Source organism: Adelges cooleyi, unplaced genomic scaffold, assembly GCF_023614345.1.
Source record: "Adelges cooleyi isolate 19-005CV unplaced genomic scaffold, UGA_ACOO_1.1 ACOO_flye_CR_arks_rails_tigmint_CR_PRNA_2, whole genome shotgun sequence".
Lineage (NCBI taxonomy): Eukaryota > Metazoa > Arthropoda > Insecta > Hemiptera > Adelgidae > Adelges > Adelges cooleyi.
This window is the reverse complement of record NW_026095860.1, coordinates 10,206,197-10,226,033: the sequence shown is the minus strand read 5'-3', so window position 1 is coordinate 10,226,033 and position 19,837 is coordinate 10,206,197. Positions and strand designations below refer to the sequence as shown.

The window sequence follows — 19,837 nt, the reverse complement described above, 5'->3', positions numbered from 1 at the left end:
CAGTTTTACCAAATTAATTTTCAAATAGATAGTAATGTTAAATAGATTTTGAAAATATTTAAAATAAATTGTTTATCTGAAATGTGTTAAATCATAACATTTAACCATAGTGTTCAGAAAACTTTTGGACGGCTTCAACTCATTGAAAAGTTAAATAAAATATAATATAATAACTATTACTTAAAAAAAACCGTCATAGGTATATTGTATAATATATTCTTATTATAATAAGAATTTGTTGATAAACTAATATAAATAATGTTGTTTCTCTCTCTCTCTTTCTTAATACGAGAGAGAAAATGAGCAGAAAATACAATTCTACTGTTTGAAGTTACTATTTATAAATAAGATAAAGTTGGTCATTAAAAATAAGTGATTTAAAACTTTTGAATTTGTTTTGCAATAAAAAACGGTAAACTGTTTAAACTAAATCATCTTATTTATTACTCTACAATTTAATACGTATAGCACATGATTTTTGTTGGACAAACGTACTTACATTGTTTCTCTGAGTAAATTGACTTTTCAAACAACAATAATTATATCAATAGGGTCATTTGTACATTTATAAATTTGTTACAACTGTAATTAGTTTATTTATTTATATTACTTAATTTAGTGGTAGTCCTATAATATATTGTTCAATTATATTTAAATTTGAAGTACAAACGGTTCCCATTGACTATTCGTATATAATATCTATATTCTAAATAGGTATATATGTATATTAAAGCAAAATAAATGACAACTATATATTATAATGCTTGCTGCCTGTTGGCCTGTTTGTGTATCTAAGTTTTCATCCGGTATGGGCTATGTATAAATGTTTCCTATATTACAAGAATACATATTATTCAAAAAATTGTAATCCGCCGTCGGTCGCAGTGGTGCATTGAAAACAAGGAGGTGGCGGGACCGAGGGATTAAACGGGAGGATATAATATAGGACAGAGAGGAGGAGGAGGGGCGGGCCAAGTAAATATTTATACGGGACGTCGTCGCTCTGACAAATCCAAGAGGTCGTCAAACACAAAACGCTCGCATCTTGTATACATCAGAACTCGGCCTGCTTTTGCTACCGGCTCTCCTCGAGTACTAGAGGACAATATTTATTTTCGTTTGCCCTGCTCTCCGCCGCCGCCGCCGCCCCTATCGCATCATCAGTAATGAATGCGCGGCTGTTATGAAGTCCTGATAATATAAAGACTCGGCTAACCAAACAGTCGGTGGGTTTTTTTTCCCATTTCTCCACACCGCATCCGCACCATCTATCTCTTATGCGTAACTGGGAAACGTTCACCGTTTCTTCACTTACATGCGCGCGCTTACAGCTAATGAAATTATGTACCTATATACACACGTTATATAGGGCGACGATGACGTCGTAAACAAGCAATAGTAGTGACTTCATCGGATTACCGCGGTCTTTTATATATTGTTGTATAATAATTCAATTCCGCGTTGAACAATTTAATTATTGTCGTAAGCATTGCGTTGTAAGTGCGGGTATGCGGGGCACTTGCGTTTGGGGACATAGAAATATTAGGGCCGAAAGATGAGCACCTTATTCCACATAAGCAAACATGTCCTAAAACAATAATAATGGTCCACGAATAAAACGGGGAAATAAAGCAACATAAACGCTGGTCACGCACGAGAGATAAAATGTTTTTTTACCCGTACGTTTGTTAAAAAATGTTAATTTATAAAATAATTTAAATATTTCTTATTACTTAAACATTTTGATCTATTATCAATTTACAACAATACCGCATAGACCGCATAACTAGACTTTAATTTTGTTCGATACTTTCATTCTTCATTAATGCTAAAAATCCACATAATACCATAATTGACCCTCTCATCACACCTTCTATGATCACAACCACCTCTTTCACAGAATCACAGGCATCAATATTTGATAAAAATTGATCTAATAACCATTTTAAATATGCCGACTAATTTTAAGATGAAAATATATTTAGTTTTTCTAGTTATAAAACTTTTAAAGTTATTTGTCTCCGAGTTATGGCGAAAATTATAAAAAATTACCTAACCTAACCTAACCGAAATCTAAATAAGCCATTTGTTTTCACCGTGTTATTTTTAACGTCATCTTAATTATCACAAATAAAATATTACCTATACACAACTTAATATTTGAAAATGGTTGTTATGCGCGGACAGAATTCCAAGTTGTCGATAAGGATAGGGTTTCTTAGGATACTTACTCTTCCCCAACAATTTCCAAGAGCCAATATCCATCCAGCTACAGGGCCAGATCTCGAATCATATGCAAACGTATGTATATTATAACTATGAGCGCGATTAATTAATATAATGGCATAGATTTTTTTTTTTTGCTAGGTTTCATTTTTTGCACATATTTTTACTATAGACCTTTGTTAAAAACCAGCATCCGTTTATATTACACAATACAATGTAGGCATAATATTGTATATATAGTTATTTTTATGAAACTTTACTGTATACCTATACTCGTAGTATAACACATCATCACATGTACTATATGATGTTCATATTCGAATCTCACGGTCGTTTTGTAATACTTTCCTTTGAAACGCACCCGCATTCGGCATTAATAATAAAACCCATTTTGGTACCCCAACAGTCATACAACCTATCCGAGTTTCTTTGATGTATTTTTTTTTTTTTAATAAATGTCCGGCATTGGTCATTTTATAATCGCATTCTTATATATAATTTGTTATCATTTAATTGCACATTTTCCATATCGCATATAATATTATTGTATTTATATAGATAGATGGGTATGACATAAATTGCATATAGAGTATATTATTACATTATTCGGTCTCCCTATAATATATTGTGCCGACAAAGCCAGCTCAGACCACTCATTGCGTAGCTGTGATCCGTGCTTAATGTGTTTAAATGTTACCGAATAAAATAAAAATAAAAAAAATAATTTCCGGTCTATATATTTTATTTCCTGTGAACGTACACATACATTATAATATTATAACAGACCTTTGCTTTGTCAGCGGGCCGATCGAAGACCTTAAACGTTATCTTTTCGCGGTCGGTGCGTTTACGTAGTGTGTGTGTTTGGTACCTAATAAAGATCAATGAGCATTATCGTTTATTCTATAAATCGGTCGATTGAACAGTGTTTTTGCACTTGTGGCATCTAATGCGAACCGACGCAATACGACGGTACACGCACATAATGATAATAATGTACACATCATAATATTCAAGCGGACAATGAGTATTTTTTTTTTTTTAGAGAATATAATACCAAATTATTTTACAACGCCGCTATAATGACGAAGGTACACCGATGCACTTGTATGTAAGTCTATATATTATGCCCCCACATATACTAAAAAGACCTCCGAACACAGTGAACTCAATGAACCGATCTGTCTATTATCCCTTTAATCCGAACAAACTCTCCGGATCCCCCTTGTTGTTATTCAGCGGGCTGTGCACTACAGTGTAATGCCAAACTAGCTATAACTGTCTGTATTTTACCCGAAAGAACTCTAATCTATACATTATTATTATTATTATTGTATACAAGCGGTACCTACGGTACATACGTCTAACGAGCACGCTAATCCCGTATAATTGCCGACAAATTGGGTATTTTCTCGTGTATTTTATTCCAAAGACCTTGGCCTCTTCAATGCTCGTCGTTAAGACAATAATTTATTATTGCGCAATTGGCTGGCATACGGACGTTAATAAAATTTGTAATTTTGTAATAATTAGCATACAGCTGGAGGATTGGACGTGTGATGGGATGGTCTTGATGGCCGGGAAACCCGAGAAGAGAGTAATAATTAGCATCCAGCGAAATTATTGAAATAAAACGTCGAGTACAGTTGTAATTCAGTCATTGTGCGTTCACCACCATTGAATAAATTACGTACATTTTTTTTTTACACTTCTCCACAGTCTTAACAATTTATTTTCTTCCAGCGTATCCCGTTAACTCACAGCACCCCCTCCTCGGTAATTTTAATCTTGAGAACTTTCTTGGGTCACACCGATTTCTGTATACGTTTTATTGTGCCAATAAGTGACATTAATTATTTTCAGCTTAAGAAATAACTAGGCGTACCGGAATAAATCTAAGGCCAGGTTCGGATTCAACAAAAATATGTTCTTTGTTTCAAAAAAAAAAATCTGTGTTTTAAGTACATATATTTTTACAAAACATTTTTACTCAAAAACATGCCTTGCGGCATTTGGGATGATGACTCGTAGAGTGGTTTGAATAATTTGATTTTTTTTTGTTTCAAAAAGGAATACTTAATTAATAGAACTTGGAACTAATTCCTATACTTTTTTTAAGTATTTTATATTCACATTCAAAAATACGTTGTGTTCTGATAAATTATAACAAATTTTGTTGAATTTTAAAGTGTATTTGTTAAAACTTAGGCGTTATTTTTTATATGTAAAATTAAAAAATTCTTTATAAAAAATTATATAAATTCTTTAAAAAAGTTTTTTTAGAACTTTTTTTAGTAAATAAACGAACAATAAATTAAACATTAAAATATTTTACAGTTTTGCTAATTAAGAGCTGTTGATATAATATTTTGTATGAAATTATGAACTTATACAACCAAAATATAATACAGCAATGTATATTAATAATAATAATATATCTTATATTTTTTATTCAATGAATCAATAATGAACATGCGATTATGTTTATCATGAACCATGTTTTACTGCTTGTAAAACACATTATTAGTTACATGAGTGCAAATTTGTTGCATTATTTACGCCGCAATTGATATATTTTAAGACAACACACCGCACTGTGATAAACCTTTGATATTTATTTCTAGTGTGGCGTTAATTAATTTAAATAGTTTTTTTTCATAACTATTAACTATTATTTTTATTTGACACTACACAATATGTATATTCATATAATAAATCTAGTAAATAATTGGAGGACTGACTACAATAGGTCTTAAAAATCGTATGAAAAGTATGTAAAAGTCGTATGATAAGACCATTTTATTGCAATTTATATTTTATGTACAATAATAAATCAATATTATAACCATTAGTGATGGGACTCCGAAAATCCAGATTTTTCAAATAAACGCTATTTAAGCCACTTGAAAATATTATAAATATTAAATACTATTACAATATAAAGATGTGTACCTAAGTAAAATTTGTTAATAAAAATTAAAAAAAAAAAACTCTTAACTTTGTTTATAAAATGCTTTCGGATTCCCATCACTAATGGTTATAATATGTATATATAAAACCTAAAATATACGTACCTGAGTCGTCGCGTAATCTACAATAGTCGAACATACAACTTTATCGCTAAATATACAGAACTACACTAAAATATAAAGTCTGAAATCTTAATAGAATATCAACTATACAATGTCATTTAAAAGTAATATAGTTATTATAGCGATGAGGAAATCCTAAAACCATTTAAAGTTAAATTTATTATCGGTGTACAACAATAGTAGAACGCATAGACTGGTGTAGGGTTTACAACAATCGTAAAATACACTATTTATCATAATTTTTAAATATAATAAAATCATAGTTAGTATTAGTTCAACTCATTTGTATTTTTTTTTATTTTTACTTCAACTTTAACAACTTTTATATAAAAAGTAAGTAAAATGAGTAAAAATTATATTTTTACAATTTTTAACAATTCTACGCCAAAAGTATTGCGTTCTACAGCGAAAATACCGGATACGCCTGCTTTGGATCAAATCGGATGTGGAACGGGTATTTTATATTTGAAAACTACTTACTAAATAATAATATATTTTTACAGCTAAAATTATTTGTGTACTAGGAGCCGACGTATTTAATTTAGAAAGAGATGAACAATCTCCTTGGGCAGCTAAAATCATTATGCGTCAAGCTAGTCGAGCTCGTAAACAATTATTCAGTAATCGTTTAAAATATGAAGCTAAAGTTTTGGCGTCACTTAACCATCCAAATATAATTGAGTACAGAGCGTTTGCTAAAAGACCCGACGGTCGTGAGGTAAGCCATCGATAAAATTCTGGCTCTGTATTTTCTACTAATGGTTGTTAATTTAATTTTAAGGTGTTGCTTATGAAACAGTGTGGACAAAGTTTATACGACTTGATCGAAATGAGAGTCGATGAAAACCTAGGTCTGTTTCCGACCGAGTGTATTATAAAAGTAGCCATAGACATTGCTAGAGCCTTAAAATATTTGCACTCTTCCTCGATTTTACACGGCGATATTAAATCTGGAAATATGCTCGTTAAGAGTAAGATTAATACAAAAGTCATCAATTGATTATGAATACTAAATTTATTAATTTTTTTTTTTTAGACAACTTTGAGATTGCAAAACTTTGCGATTTTGGTGTTAGTTTACCTCTGAAAGGTGATGGAACGGTACACAAAGGATATAGATACTCAGGAATTTTGAACTGGTCACCACCTGAAGAAGTACTACGATGTGAAGAATGTGCTATTATCACTACTAAGGCAGACATATTTAGTTACAGTTTGGTGTTGTGGGAAATGATGGCGTTGTCTATACCGAACATGAACACGGCATTGGACGAAACGTATTCGCCGGGAACTGATTGTACGGGAATCAGTGAAGACGTGTATGCCAATTTAGGCAAGTCTTAAGTCATTTATAAACTGAGAAATTCCGATATATATATATATATATATATATTATATTTTTTGTTATAGGACAAAGATCGCCTTTACCAAAAGATATAACATCCAACCCAAAGTATAGTCGTGTTATAGAATTATTTGAAATGTGTACAGTACAGGAGTGAGGACCATACAAAACGACCCACAGCAAAACAAAGTTTAAGGATATGCAAGCCGAACATATTTAACATTGAATGTTTACAAATAGCTATTCAGACCGTGCCATTTATGGTAATAAAGAAAGAGTGATTTATGTCAACTTAAAATTTTATTATTGTAAGATATGATCATAAATTTAAAATTTGTTTTTTTTTCATTCATATTATATTGTGGAAATTAGAACACAAATATAAATTTAAGAAATTTTAAACAAAAAAGTATATAATAAACAAGTCTTATTTAGTATAGCTTTTCTAAATAAATAACCTATAAAGAAAGCCGATCTTACCTAATATTGTTTAGTGTAATGATTTACAAAGGAAGTTGTCAGAGAAAACGAATACTTAAATATCTTAAATAAGTTTTCATAAGTAAAATGTTCAATATTCTAAAGGTGTTGTCACGACTAAGTCATAGTCTTAAAACACACTCTGTCAATAATAATTAAAGATAGGTTCTTTAAGATGATAAATAAAAACACGTGAATTAACAAATCTAAGTTGTGTGTACACATATATATTTGTTAGATTGAGTTTCGAAATAATAACAAAAATGAAATTACATTTATAATAATAAATAAAGTTAACAATTATAATGTGGATGAAGAGGGGCTGTGTAACAAAGAAAGCTATCAAAAAACAATTGACCTTTTTGTGGATTATGTCAAAAAGGAATAGTTTTATCACAGTTGCCTGACAAGACAAATTGTAGCAAAAAAACATTCACGCATTAGGTTAATTCAATAAAACAAAAAAACAGCTTTTTTCTACATAAAAATAAATAATAATAAACGTGAGTTTTTAAAACTAGTTATATATTGTTTACCATAGAACCATATGTATTTTTTATCTGATCTAATTATTATCTTGTAAGTTCATGTAATTCATGCAAATTGTGTTAAAAGATTCTAAACATTTCATAATATTTTTAGCTTCGATGCCTTATAAGATACCAATAATAAGACACTATTTTTTTAATCCTCTTAGAAAATTCTATTTAGAGGTTACAGCCGTTACACTTTCATAATTGTAGATTGACTAACAAAAAAGTTATAGCGTAAAGTTCACCTATTTTTTTTAAAATAACCAACGTTGAGGGCACGGGTTATAATTAACAGAATGGTCTTAAACTTGCAAACCCTTTTTAATGAACATTAGAACCGATTTAGGGGTGCCGGAAAAAAGGTAATCGATTTTTAAGGGCCAGTTAAATTTTCAAACCTAAAGGCCCAAAACTTTGCTTCAAAAAGGGAAATAAGGAAAAAATTTCTAACCATTCTAGGAGAAAGGGTTTGTAATATTTTTTTGGTTTGTCAACGTTTTTCTGTTTACGTTGTATAGTAATTTAACCGAAGTATACTCCATAGACATTTGGAACAAAATCGACTATTTTTCAAAAAAGTTATAATAAATATTGGTGTTTTGCCAATTTTGAAGGGGAAGGGGTGTAAATACTAGAGCACTCTAGCGTTCATGATTAGAACCACGGCTGTAGCTGTGGGACCATAGAAAAGAGGTTAGGACCATGTTACACGTTTAAAGAATCAATGCCTGATAAGAGCTATTTTGCAGCAATTGTGCGTCAATCGTATGGTTGTTTTTTTGATTCCTCACATGACGAAAACACTGATTATCATACTACAGTCTTCTGATAACTGAAAATTTACATTTTTAATTTAATGTAATTCATGAATTGGTGTCTATAGTGAGTTCCGTAATAATAATAATAATAATAGGTAAATGTTATAATATTTTGTGTGTGCTGTTAACTTTCTTTTCTCGTATCTATCAGTTACCACTTTTGCGTACCTACCGTTTCTTTTCAATATTCAACTAAATTTGTCGCAATGTAATTAATAGCCGATTGGTGTTTTTTTTACGCTGTAATCGTTTATAGAAAAAAGAAATTATATCGATTTCGATCCTCGTAGTAATAACATACACCTAGTAGTTTGTTTAAATATAAATCTATAAATAAGTTTCTGTCATTGTTGTGCCTTTGAAAATTATGGACGATCCTCAGTTGAATCTGTAAGTATTTTAATTTATTAAATTTTATTTTCATGTTTACGTTACTAGCAACACTCAATAATCTGTTTTTAGCAATGATCTTTGGCAAAAGTCAAATCAACTGTTCCAACATGACCAAATGGGTTTCGGGCCAGGCAGAGTGGCTCCACCGTTACCAGTAGCTAGTGGATTACGAGTACCTTCATCTTCGCCTGCTCCTAGAATCACTACCACTCAAGTGCCGCAAAGAAGTTATCGAAGGGTTCAGATGCCTGTGTCATATATGCCATCCACAATGGGTGCAAGTTATGGTGGATCTTTTGGGAGTTACCCGTACGGCAGGTCGCTTATGAATATGGGTGGATATAGTCCTTATAGTTCATATGGTCAGTCAATGACCAATCAGTATCAAAATCCGTAAGTAGATAGTAGACTTCTAAATTATGTTAACTGCCCCCTTAGACTTGAAATATCTAATAAAAAATTCATCGAAAAATATTTCTGACCGAGAACTGCCAATGTTACTTGTCCATAAATCCGCTGCTGTCAATATACACAATATTGTTTAAACCAATTAATAGTATTAAAAAATTAGCAGAGAATACATTTAGAAAATAGGGTCGGGACAGAAACTAGTTAAAATACGTTAACACTTTAAAAATGAATCGCGTGTCTAACGTGATACTTATCCTTTCTAGAAGAAAAGCCTTGTCTCCTAAGTATTAGTATAAATTTAAAAGTGATAACTATTTTTAATAATAACTGTGTATCAGTATCGGAGAACTGAGAAGGGTCCATTCAGTTTGTATCGAGTTAACATCTGCATATATAAATATAATATATAATACCCTTTATTTTAATGACAATCTGAAGTTAATAGTCAAAATAATTAATAAAGTTATGCAAATTTAAATTCAATTAGTTTGAATTTTAAAATGTAAAAATTGTGGTTTCAAGGAAAAACGATTTCAAAGTTTCAAAACAGAATAAAATGGGTCCTTTGTAACTAAAAATGTAGTTGTCCTATCTACTGAACCTATCATATTTTGACACTTGTGTTAATTATATTATGTGTAGTCGACACTCCCTTGTAAATGAAACACCAAAAACTGAAAATTGAAAATTTCAACCTCAATATAACAAAATGCTCAAAAACAAAAAACAACAAGATAGACCCTTTTCCGATAATGGTGCACATTTATTTATTTAAATTAACTGTAATTAATGAAAATAGATCATTGACTAGGTTCATCATTTATTATTTAAAAAAAAATGAATATAATATAATATATTATCATACTTATATAGGTAAAATAAAGTTAATTAATAAGATAATAAATTAGTTAATTATCAATTTGGGTTTTTTCCCATAAACAAAGAATACATTTTTATGATGTTTTATTCATTTGTATTATTTTAATAAGTCAGTACACTAAAATATTTTTTATAGAAGAACTAACAGAAAATTAACAAGAAATATAAAATAATTATATTTACATATATTCAAATTGTATTTATTAATTTAGTGGTCAACATTTTATGCATAATCAAACTGTACACAGGTAGTCATTGCCAACAAATATAATCATAAAATAATACAAGGTCAAAATACTTCTTTACATTTTAAGCTAAAATTAAAAAAAATTATTCAAATGAGGTGCCTTTTAATGAGGGGTTTCCTACATGAAGAGGAAATTCATGTGTCCAAATTGTAAACGATTAATAAAATACTAATTTTAAAAAATGTTTACAGATTGTATGTTTCAAGAAAAGATAAAAAAGAGTTATTTGTTTCGAATATAAGTTATTTTACTTATTACATAATAAAAAACGATCACTTATAGGTTTTATGGCATCAATATATTCTAATAATCAATCATTAAATTACACTTAAAATTGTAACCTAAAATCAGTTAACTTATTTGGTTTCTGTGAAAACAGTTACCGATTTTGAGCCCTGTAATTTATTTAATATAGTTTCTTTTCGTTATTTGTACTTCATAATTGATGTACAAAAATATCAAAGATGAATTACCATTTGCAACAGTACTTACAAATTTGTGGATCATATGCATATTTTTGTTAGTGTCTGTTTAGGTTAAAAAGTAAAACTACCTAGATATCATTTTAATATTATAGTTGTTGTTATAAATATTATTTTCGTTACAGTGTAGTGATTGCTGCAGCTGAAAATTCACGTCCTGCATTCGAATCGATACAGTCTGTGGTTCAGTCGTTTAATGCCGTCAGTATGATGCTGGAATCAACATTTACAGCAATGCATATGTCTTTCGAGGCAATGTTAGGTGTAGCTGAAAATTTTACTCGGTTAAAAAGTTTTATGACAAAGCTATACTCAACCGTGGTCACATTTAAATTGGCGAGATGGTTTTTGGCTAAACTGGTTTATCTAATAAGTATGAATATTAATTTAGTGCAAATAGATAAATTGTATCTAAACCACCTTATAAATGTTTAGGACTAATAAAAGGAAACGCAAGTGGATTAAGTGTCGAAGAAGAGCTGTGGTCTAATATAACGTCTTCTGAAGCCGCAATAAGTCAAACAGATGGTGGGCGATCGTGGCCATTAGTGGTGTTCACAGGATTATTGGTAGCCACTCCTTATTTTATATATAAACTGCTCAACTCGGTGACGCCAACAAATTTATCACCTCCAAATTCACCCAGTAGTAAATGTTTGTTATTACCGTAATAAATCCCATTTTCACATAAAACTAATGATTTTTAATTTTTTTTTTTTGAATATTTTTAGACAGACCGAATGAAAAAATTATTTTAAAAGCGCCGTGTGACTGGAATAACCCTGATCCGAATACGATTCCTTTAGTAAAAGGCCAATCTGTACTAACCACACCCCAGAGAATAAAGAATACCGCTGGAAACGGTGGATGGCTCCTGATTGACACCGCCGACGGACAGAGAGGATACGTGCCCCTCGATATTTTAAGACGAATAAAGACCAGTCAACCAACACAGCCCATATTACCGACAGCACAGAGTTTACCGACTGACATTGAATCTTCCATTATGACTGAGCAAATACTACCAGAAGTAATACCTACTCCATTAACAGAAATTCAAGGCGACCCAATAGAATTACCAGATGAATTATAGAAAGCTAAATTCAGCAGAAATTGGGTTGTATTGGTAAATGTTATGTGACAGTAGAGGAATACAATTTTTTTTTTAATTTTAAAGGGAATATTTATGTGTTACGGTTCTCTTAATAATTATTGTCTGTATAATAGTACTATTTTATTATGTATACAATTATTGTTTATTTTTTAAATGTTGTTTTCTATTAATAAAACATTTTCTCATTTATATTTTTATTTTATTTTACAATATACCTTTGTTCTCTCTGACAGCTGACTTTTAAATATTAGGCCACTATTATTAACAGGTGTACTTTAAATTTTTAAGTCTTAACCACAAGCGCTGGTGTATTTTGTAAACCAAATTTTTATTTCTTATTTTTTTATTATTAAACAAATTGTTATAATTAAATATAATATATAAACAAAAATCAAATTATTTTATAAGTGGATAATTAATAAATAAATCTATCTGTATTCTGTATATGATACTACATTGTTTTTTGTCATAATTATTTAAGAAAAAATAGCACCAATAATTTGGTTTTTTGGTTTTCCTGTAAAATTTTAATTATTGCACAGTTGTGTCATTGCTCTACTGGGGCGGCGATATGATATTATGTCATAACTCAACCATAGACAAACCATTTCACCGATTTTTGCAATAATTTTTTTTATAAATGGCAATTGTTAATATTACACACAAAAAAGACAATTTTTATGCTTTTAAGGAAGAAAATAACATTTATAAAACTAAAAATGATGTAAAAAAAAAAAATGGTTTGCCTGCCATTAGTATTAGCATTGATTATTTATAATCAATGGGGTATTAGTTTAATCTTAAAATACACCAAATTGTCCACTGTATGTTGAAAAAAATACCAATTGAATACATACTTCAACCGTTTCTTCAAAATTAGCAAAAAGTAAGTATAAAATATACACTACACTCAGATGGTGGCTTAGAAAATTTTGATGAGAAAGCCACCCTCTCTCCTAAGGTTTTTTAAGCTCAAACAAAAACTCATAAATTGCTACTTTTTACCAAAACCAATTTTAATGTTACAGTAGGGTGTAGGCAGCATAAGTATTATTTTATCACCTTAACCCTCAACTTTCCATTGTATCTAATTTAATTTATGAGTTATTAATACATAACATTTTATTATGTGTTAGTGTGATGGTGTACACTATTTTAAATTAAAACCTTTATACCTATTATACTTGGTAGTCAGTTCAGACAGTTCATTATTAGTAAAGGTAGGTAGTTGCATAAAAAAAAAGATAATTTACGGCCTTACGTACCGAAAATTTGACCAGCCCATAAAAATCAAGAATGCGGCAAATGCCCCTCCTGCCTCATCATTTATTTTGTGAAATTCGGTCGAGCTGCTTAGAGATTAGCACATACAAGTAACATTAATGAATTACTACAATACAATAAATTGGTATTGCGATTGAGCAAAACTACTTTTAAGAGCAAACTAACTTTCTTGCTCAGCAGTTTATACACAGCCATAAAATATTCATAAAATTAAATAAAACAAAAAACCGTTCTAAAATCAATTTTTTTTTTTATTAATAAAAATTATGATTTACAAATATGGTTCAGGGAATTCAAAAGTTACTTCCCTACCTGTCAACTTTCTGTACACTGAAGCAAAAGTATCCACCTGTAAAAAAAAAAATGTTTTCATAAACTAGTAATATATTTATTTAATTAACAATACATTAGTTTTTCTAATAAAGGAACAAAAAGCGAAACAAGTTTTATTTTTATTAAACATAAGCGAGGAACTATGCAAAATCTTTTAAAAATAAACTATCCCAAAACTAGTCCTAATAGTCTCCAAGTAATTATTACAACATCAAAAATAATACTTATTTAAATAACCATAGGTCTAAATAAATAAGCATGATATAATTCAAAATTATATTTACCTTATGTTCAATGTTAGTCTGTTGAGTTTTGTCCAAATGTACTTTCATCACCTGTTTTCCATCTAACTTAACACGGATGCGCTTGCCAACAATTTCAGCAGGGAAAACCAAATCGTCCAGAATGGCATCGTACACCCATGTCAAGGTACGACTAAACACATAATCAATATTAGGCACAATTCAGAGTAATTAAAAACATCAGACTAACTGCGCTCAAATAGTTTTATTACTAAACTACATAGTTTCTTAATCACACGTAAAAATAAATAATTGCAGATTTACACAAGTTGTATAAAATGTATAAATTATAAGCGATAACAGTGATGGGTTAAAAATTAAAATTACACTAGCTTATAATAATGAATCGATAACGTCTAGCCTTCACAGCAAGTTCTATTAAATATTGTGATGCGGCTAACAACATACATAGCATTGAAGCGCATATCACATAGGTTATAATATTTTTTTGACCTGCATTACTGATATACACATACGTTAATAGAAAGAAACATGTTTGTTTATTAATAAAAATATTCATTTTAATATCATCAATTTACCTTCTTGGGCGTTTTTGTTTATTTTGGGTACGAGTTTTTCTTGTTGGTTTTGGCAAAATTTTCCTGTCACCAATGAATACGACATGCTTGCCACTGAACTTCTTTTCCAATTCACGCACAAGACGAGCTTGAATTTTTTGGAATTGAGCTCTTTGGGGCATAGGCACATAAATAATGATGCTCTAAATTAAAAAATGAACATTTAAAATAATTTTTTTTAATCATAAAAAATTAAGCAACAAAAATAAATTTTAGCAGTGTACAGTTATTATATTAAACATTTATACCTTTTTGCCTAAGAGTTCGATTTCTTTAGCTTTCGTAATATATAATTCTCGGAGCTGAGCTTTCAAGTCACTATTGTTTTCCAACTCCAAAAGAGCTTGGGCAATAGACAGTTCAAATTGATCAGGCCCTGAATTGCCTTTCTTCACAATTTTTGCCTGAACTGGAATCACCATCTAAAAATAAATTTTACATTTAAATTATGATGATTGTTTTTAATTATGCTGGGAAAATAGTCAATGAGATGTAAATAAAATGAGATATAAATCTTAATTAACTGAATGTAATAATGAAAATCAAAAGTGTAAAGTATTTTTTATAGAATTGTCTTTCTTTAAATAGATTATAAATTAATCTTATATTCTTTTAATACATCTCAACATTTTGATGATAAATTGTTGATAGAATACTTTTTGTTCTCATAACTTCAAAAACAGGACAGAGGTGTAAGCTAAATACCTAGATACTTAAAAATGTTACTTGAGAACTTCAAATATAATTATTTCTAATTTAAAATTAAGACGCTCCATATAAAGCCATACCTATTACAAAAACCTAAAGTGCAGTTACAATTATTATTAATACGATTTTATACTCGGGGTCTAGATTCTGGAATGTTTATAATCACACTATCACTGGCATTTTATATCACATAACCTAAATGCCAGGTACACACGTTTTACTAATTTATTACCACACAAATATCACTCAAAAATCAAGTTAAGTTGTAAGACAGACACAAATTCAGATACATCCATAAAATCACACAAATTACAAAAGTGAAATGTACAAAACATTAGCACTGCGAAACCTATGTCTCATTCGAAAAATAGTGAAGCACCATGCATACTGAAAAATCCCGGCTTCCGAGAATGACTTCAATCAATTAACTCATTAACCAGAGGACAATTTTCTCTGTTAATTTGTTTAGTTTTTAAAGTATACATACCTTTAATGTCTGCGTGTGGCTTTAATGGAAAAAAACACTAAATAATTAACGAATGTAAAAAGAAAACGAGCTTTTCACGACATCACATGCACGTACGACGAAAAGGGAGAGAACCGATACAAATGCTGAGATAGCCTAACAACAGCATAACACAGTACAACATGACCAACATACGGATACAATAATTTGTCGTGGCGCTTAATTTTGAAAAATAATTATTGATTATTATAATTATTATGGATTAAGTGTACAGTTTTTTTAATATATTAATAAACAATCAAAAATACGTCTTTTATAAATTTAAAGAGCTTTAATTTTTTTAGTTTCTTTAAAATTTAAAATTTAACGAAAAAATCGAAATTATTAGAACTATTACAAAATGAAATTGGGATTTAAGTGTGACCAACATAAATAGTCTCGTTGAAGGCGTAAGCAGGCCTGACCTTCCGATCATGTGTTTGTTAATATTGCAAAGCGAGAAATTTTTTTAGCTAGTTGCACGGTTAAGCCGGATTCAGGCGTAAAAAAGTCCTGTCCACTTTACCACTTTGGACGTAGCTTTAAGTTAATTCATTGTAAATTTACCATTAACATAAATAGAAATGAATTCCAGACTAATGGTTTTGGGCTCAAAGTTCGTATTCAGACGTCCTCTTAGGATGTTCTCGACTTCGGTAGCGAGGTTTAGCAAGGAAGAAGGTAAGCAATTCATAATTTTTCATACTATACGAAATTTGATAAACATGCCATAGGTACTTATCTGTAACGTTCGAAAAAAATACGCATTAATTTAATCAATGAGTTATAAGTAAAATTCTTGCGATAATTATTATTACCATCTGACCGAATATTTTTCGTTTAAATATTAGTTGAGTAAAGTTTGCAAGTTAAGGATACTTCGTTGACCTGCGATAAAATATACTCTACTTACATTACACAAATGTATACAAATGCCCCTGTAACAGAATGTAAAATTATAAAACTAATAATATTTATGATCTATTATTTTCATTTTTTTTTAAATTTTTAATGTCACAAAAGTATCTGATAGAAATTAACAAAACAATTATTTTCTTGTAAATTTCAAAACTATTAAATAATCTTAACAATTACTGTATCTTCCAATCATTTTTTTATTATATACACTAATTATTGAAGTATGCCAAAAATGTTATATTTTTTTGAACATTCCAGATAAGTCATACAATAATAAGGTTTTACAACAAGGCCATTTATTAACCCATTTATTTAAATTTACAAACTATAATGTTAACATAAATAATGTATTACATCCTAAGTCAATATTTATTTTTATAAATTAATTCATATATTTTCTCAAAAAAAATAGTATGTTTATCATGTATTATGTTTTAGTGATAATAAACATAACTTGTAAATCAATATAAAATAATGAGTTGCCCTTTATAAATACATTTTTTACCCTATAAAATATAAAATGTTGTAAATAAAAAAATGTAATAAAGATTTTTTTCAAATAACTTAACAATAGTCTAAAAATATTAAGTTTTCTTATTCAATACTATGATTACTATACCTAGTTATAGTTATTTCTTAATTGTATTTAAATGTTAAATTCTAAACCTTTTTTTGTTTTGTTATGTAATTTTAAATACTTAGTTAAAAACAAAATGTATACTTAATAATTAACTATTTATAATTTTGTACATAATAAGTAATTATGTATTTAATACTAACTTATAGTTTCACTTTTTAAGTTGTAATTAATTTCGGTACTTGTGTATTCTACAAACTGCCCTTATTTTTTCAATATTAGAAGGTAATTAAGTAAAATAATTTGTTTTCTAAGTAAACGCGAATATATTTAATCTAAACTTACAAATTTTGTGATGTCTCTGATGTCAAAAGTCTGCAAGGTTGGATATCTTTAGTTAAGCGAAGCAAGCAACGGCGCTAAACGGGCAAGTGCCCAAACACTCGGTGACGTGCTGTCCTATAGAGGGACAGGTGGGGGGGCAAGTAAACGCTTTATTAGAAACTGTATTTATGTGCAATGTAATTTATTTTATTTAATTACCCTCTGCTATTAAAAAAAATAGTAGGAATCTGTATAGTACACAAGTATCTTATTTTCTCCTATGTTAGAGGTCAAACAAGGGTAACTTTAGATGCCTAATTGTTTTTATTAATGTATTCTATAGGTCTAAAGTATAAGTCTATTTACCAGTTAATAAAATTAATTAACTTGTATTAACAAATGTAAATAACTAGAAATAATAAGTATAAATGTTTAATATTAGGTGAAATTGTAATCAATTTTATTATTACTGTTATTATATTTAAACTATGTAAGAATGTTAGTAATTGTCAATTTTTTTTTAGGTTTTCCTGATCCTTTGGATTTAGCTACTGGTCTGGAAAAGAAAGAAATGCTTGCACGTTTAGCAGGAAATGACGTTAGTGACCTTATCATAATGTAACAACTTTCCTTAATTAGTGATGTGCGGTACTGCTACTTATTTAATTGTGGCTGTACCTTAAGTTTTTGGGTAAAATCAAACAAATTTGTACAGTAAAAATTCTACAAAATATACACTAACTAAAATCAATGTTTTTTTTCAACTGATAATAATGAAATTGACACAAGCATAATCGTAAATTTACGAGATAATCATACCACACATCACTAGTTAAGGGTTAAAGTTTAAACTCATATTGTCACAATACAGTAATTATTGTGTTATTACTTGATATTAATATACATTTTGTTTTAATAGGACCCTTATAACCTAAAAGCTATCAAAAGAGGTGTTAGTACCAAAGAACAGCCCACAGAAATCCCATCTGCCTTTGAAGCAAGAATTGTTGGCTGTGTATGTGAAGAAGATGCGTCTCATATCAAATGGATGTGGTTATATTCTGGCGAACCAAAACGTTGTATGTGCGGTCATTGGTACAAGCTTGTTTACAAAGAACCACTTTTGTAGAAAATTTTACCAATGTTGTCGTCCTTACGCAAAATTCAATGTTTTAGTCTTGCTCCAAATGATGTAATTTTGTTTGTATTATTTTGTCATTGAAAAGAATATCATTTGGCGACAGTAACAATAAATTATTATTATTATTGTCTGTTAAAAACAGCTTTTCGTAAAAAATAAAAGTTTAAAAAAATGGATCCTAGAGGAATAGAAATTGTATCAACTCAAAAAATAAACATAACTATTATGTTATTTACCACTGTTAAAAAAAAGTGTTGTACAATTATAAAGATTTTCTTATAGTGGGTTCTCACCTATGCTGCTTATTCCTAGGTTCTGTGCCTTTTTTTGCCCAGGTGGATCGGCTGTCTATATCAATAGAAACAATGAGATGGGTGGCCAAAGCCACTTATAAAGAATTCCTTAAGAAAGTCTAATACTTTGACATTTTATTAAATTCTAATTTTCTTATAGGAAAGATCCGAGTGGATATTAATTTTAATTTAATTCTTCTGTACACTAGTTACAGTGTTTTTTTTATATTTATGATATTGCTCTTTTTTTTGTTCGGTGTTATATTCTTTAGTATCTACCAAGTCCTAATAAATTTATTATTTAACCAACAACCTCTCATATTCTCTGTGTTCAAATTAAAAATTTACTTAAAATATAAAACTCTTGATTGAATATATTTCTGTAAGTTAAATGGTAAAAAAAGAATAAATTTAAAATATAATATTAAAAAATTAAACCTGGAAGCATTGTAAATTAAAGAATAATGAACTCTAAATTTCTAATCTAGAATTAAGTAAAACAAATTGTATCAAGAAAAATGTCTTCACTTTCTTTAATGTAAAATATATTTAATTGAATTTTTTATGTTTGATGAAGAAAAAACCAATTAAACTCCCTAATATTGTACAATAACGAAATACACTATTGGAGTTGAGATTGTAGTTTTCTTGTATCATGTAAATTTAAAAACTTAGTTTTTTCTTAAAATATAAAAAAAAAATTAACTACTTATGCATAATACCAACAATAAGTAGAAAAAATACTTAACAATTAAAATATTGTAATTTCTGACCAAATAGTAAGTGTATTGTACATGGAATCTTAAAAAAAAAATTGTATTAACCATAACCTGATATTATGTATGGACTGTGG

The 19,837-nt window shown here is 29.2% G+C and overlaps 3 protein-coding genes, 1 long non-coding RNA gene and 1 pseudogene across 6 annotated transcripts; 3 read left to right on the top strand and 2 right to left on the bottom strand.

Moving 5' to 3' along the window:
* The first annotated feature begins 5,678 nt into the window (after window positions 1-5,678).
* LOC126833858 (lymphokine-activated killer T-cell-originated protein kinase-like) lies at window positions 5,679-6,944 on the top strand (annotated as a pseudogene).
* Window positions 6,945-8,494: 1,550 nt separating this feature from the next.
* On the top strand, window positions 8,495-12,210 carry LOC126833407 (peroxisomal membrane protein PEX13). Of its 3 annotated transcripts, none has more exons than XM_050564729.1 (5): window positions 8,495-8,884; window positions 8,957-9,280; window positions 11,033-11,280; window positions 11,343-11,552; window positions 11,639-12,210. In XM_050564729.1, exons 1-5 carry the CDS (start codon window positions 8,862-8,864, stop codon window positions 11,998-12,000), a joined length of 1,167 nt encoding a protein of 388 aa, XP_050420686.1. In that variant the 5' UTR covers window positions 8,495-8,861; the 3' UTR covers window positions 12,001-12,210. The 3 variants fall into 3 exon arrangements, with proteins under 3 accessions (XP_050420686.1, XP_050420685.1, XP_050420684.1); XM_050564728.1 differs by having other exon boundaries at window positions 8,497-8,884; window positions 11,343-11,555; XM_050564727.1 differs by having other exon boundaries at window positions 8,497-8,884; window positions 11,343-11,561.
* A 1,325-nt stretch (window positions 12,211-13,535) lies between these two features.
* LOC126833252 (40S ribosomal protein S7) lies at window positions 13,536-15,856 on the bottom strand. The gene is made up of 5 exons (XM_050564468.1): window positions 15,714-15,856; window positions 14,767-14,940; window positions 14,480-14,661; window positions 13,923-14,073; window positions 13,536-13,654 (listed from the first exon to the last, which is right to left on the bottom strand). Exons 2-5 carry the CDS (start codon window positions 14,938-14,940, stop codon window positions 13,577-13,579), a joined length of 585 nt encoding a protein of 194 aa, XP_050420425.1. The 5' UTR covers window positions 15,714-15,856; the 3' UTR covers window positions 13,536-13,576.
* A 330-nt stretch (window positions 15,857-16,186) lies between these two features.
* LOC126833287 (cytochrome c oxidase subunit 5B, mitochondrial-like) lies at window positions 16,187-18,867 on the top strand. The gene is made up of 3 exons (XM_050564532.1): window positions 16,187-16,412; window positions 18,075-18,148; window positions 18,470-18,867. The coding sequence occupies exons 1-3, from the start codon at window positions 16,316-16,318 to the stop codon at window positions 18,677-18,679; spliced, it is 381 nt and encodes a 126-aa protein (XP_050420489.1). The 5' UTR covers window positions 16,187-16,315; the 3' UTR covers window positions 18,680-18,867.
* Window positions 16,261-17,755, bottom strand: LOC126833288 (uncharacterized). Its single transcript, XR_007684929.1, has 3 exons — window positions 17,572-17,755; window positions 16,550-16,669; window positions 16,261-16,473 (listed from the first exon to the last, which is right to left on the bottom strand). It is a non-coding gene; the product is annotated as an uncharacterized LOC126833288 (long non-coding RNA).
* Window positions 18,868-19,837: the final 970 nt, after the last annotated feature.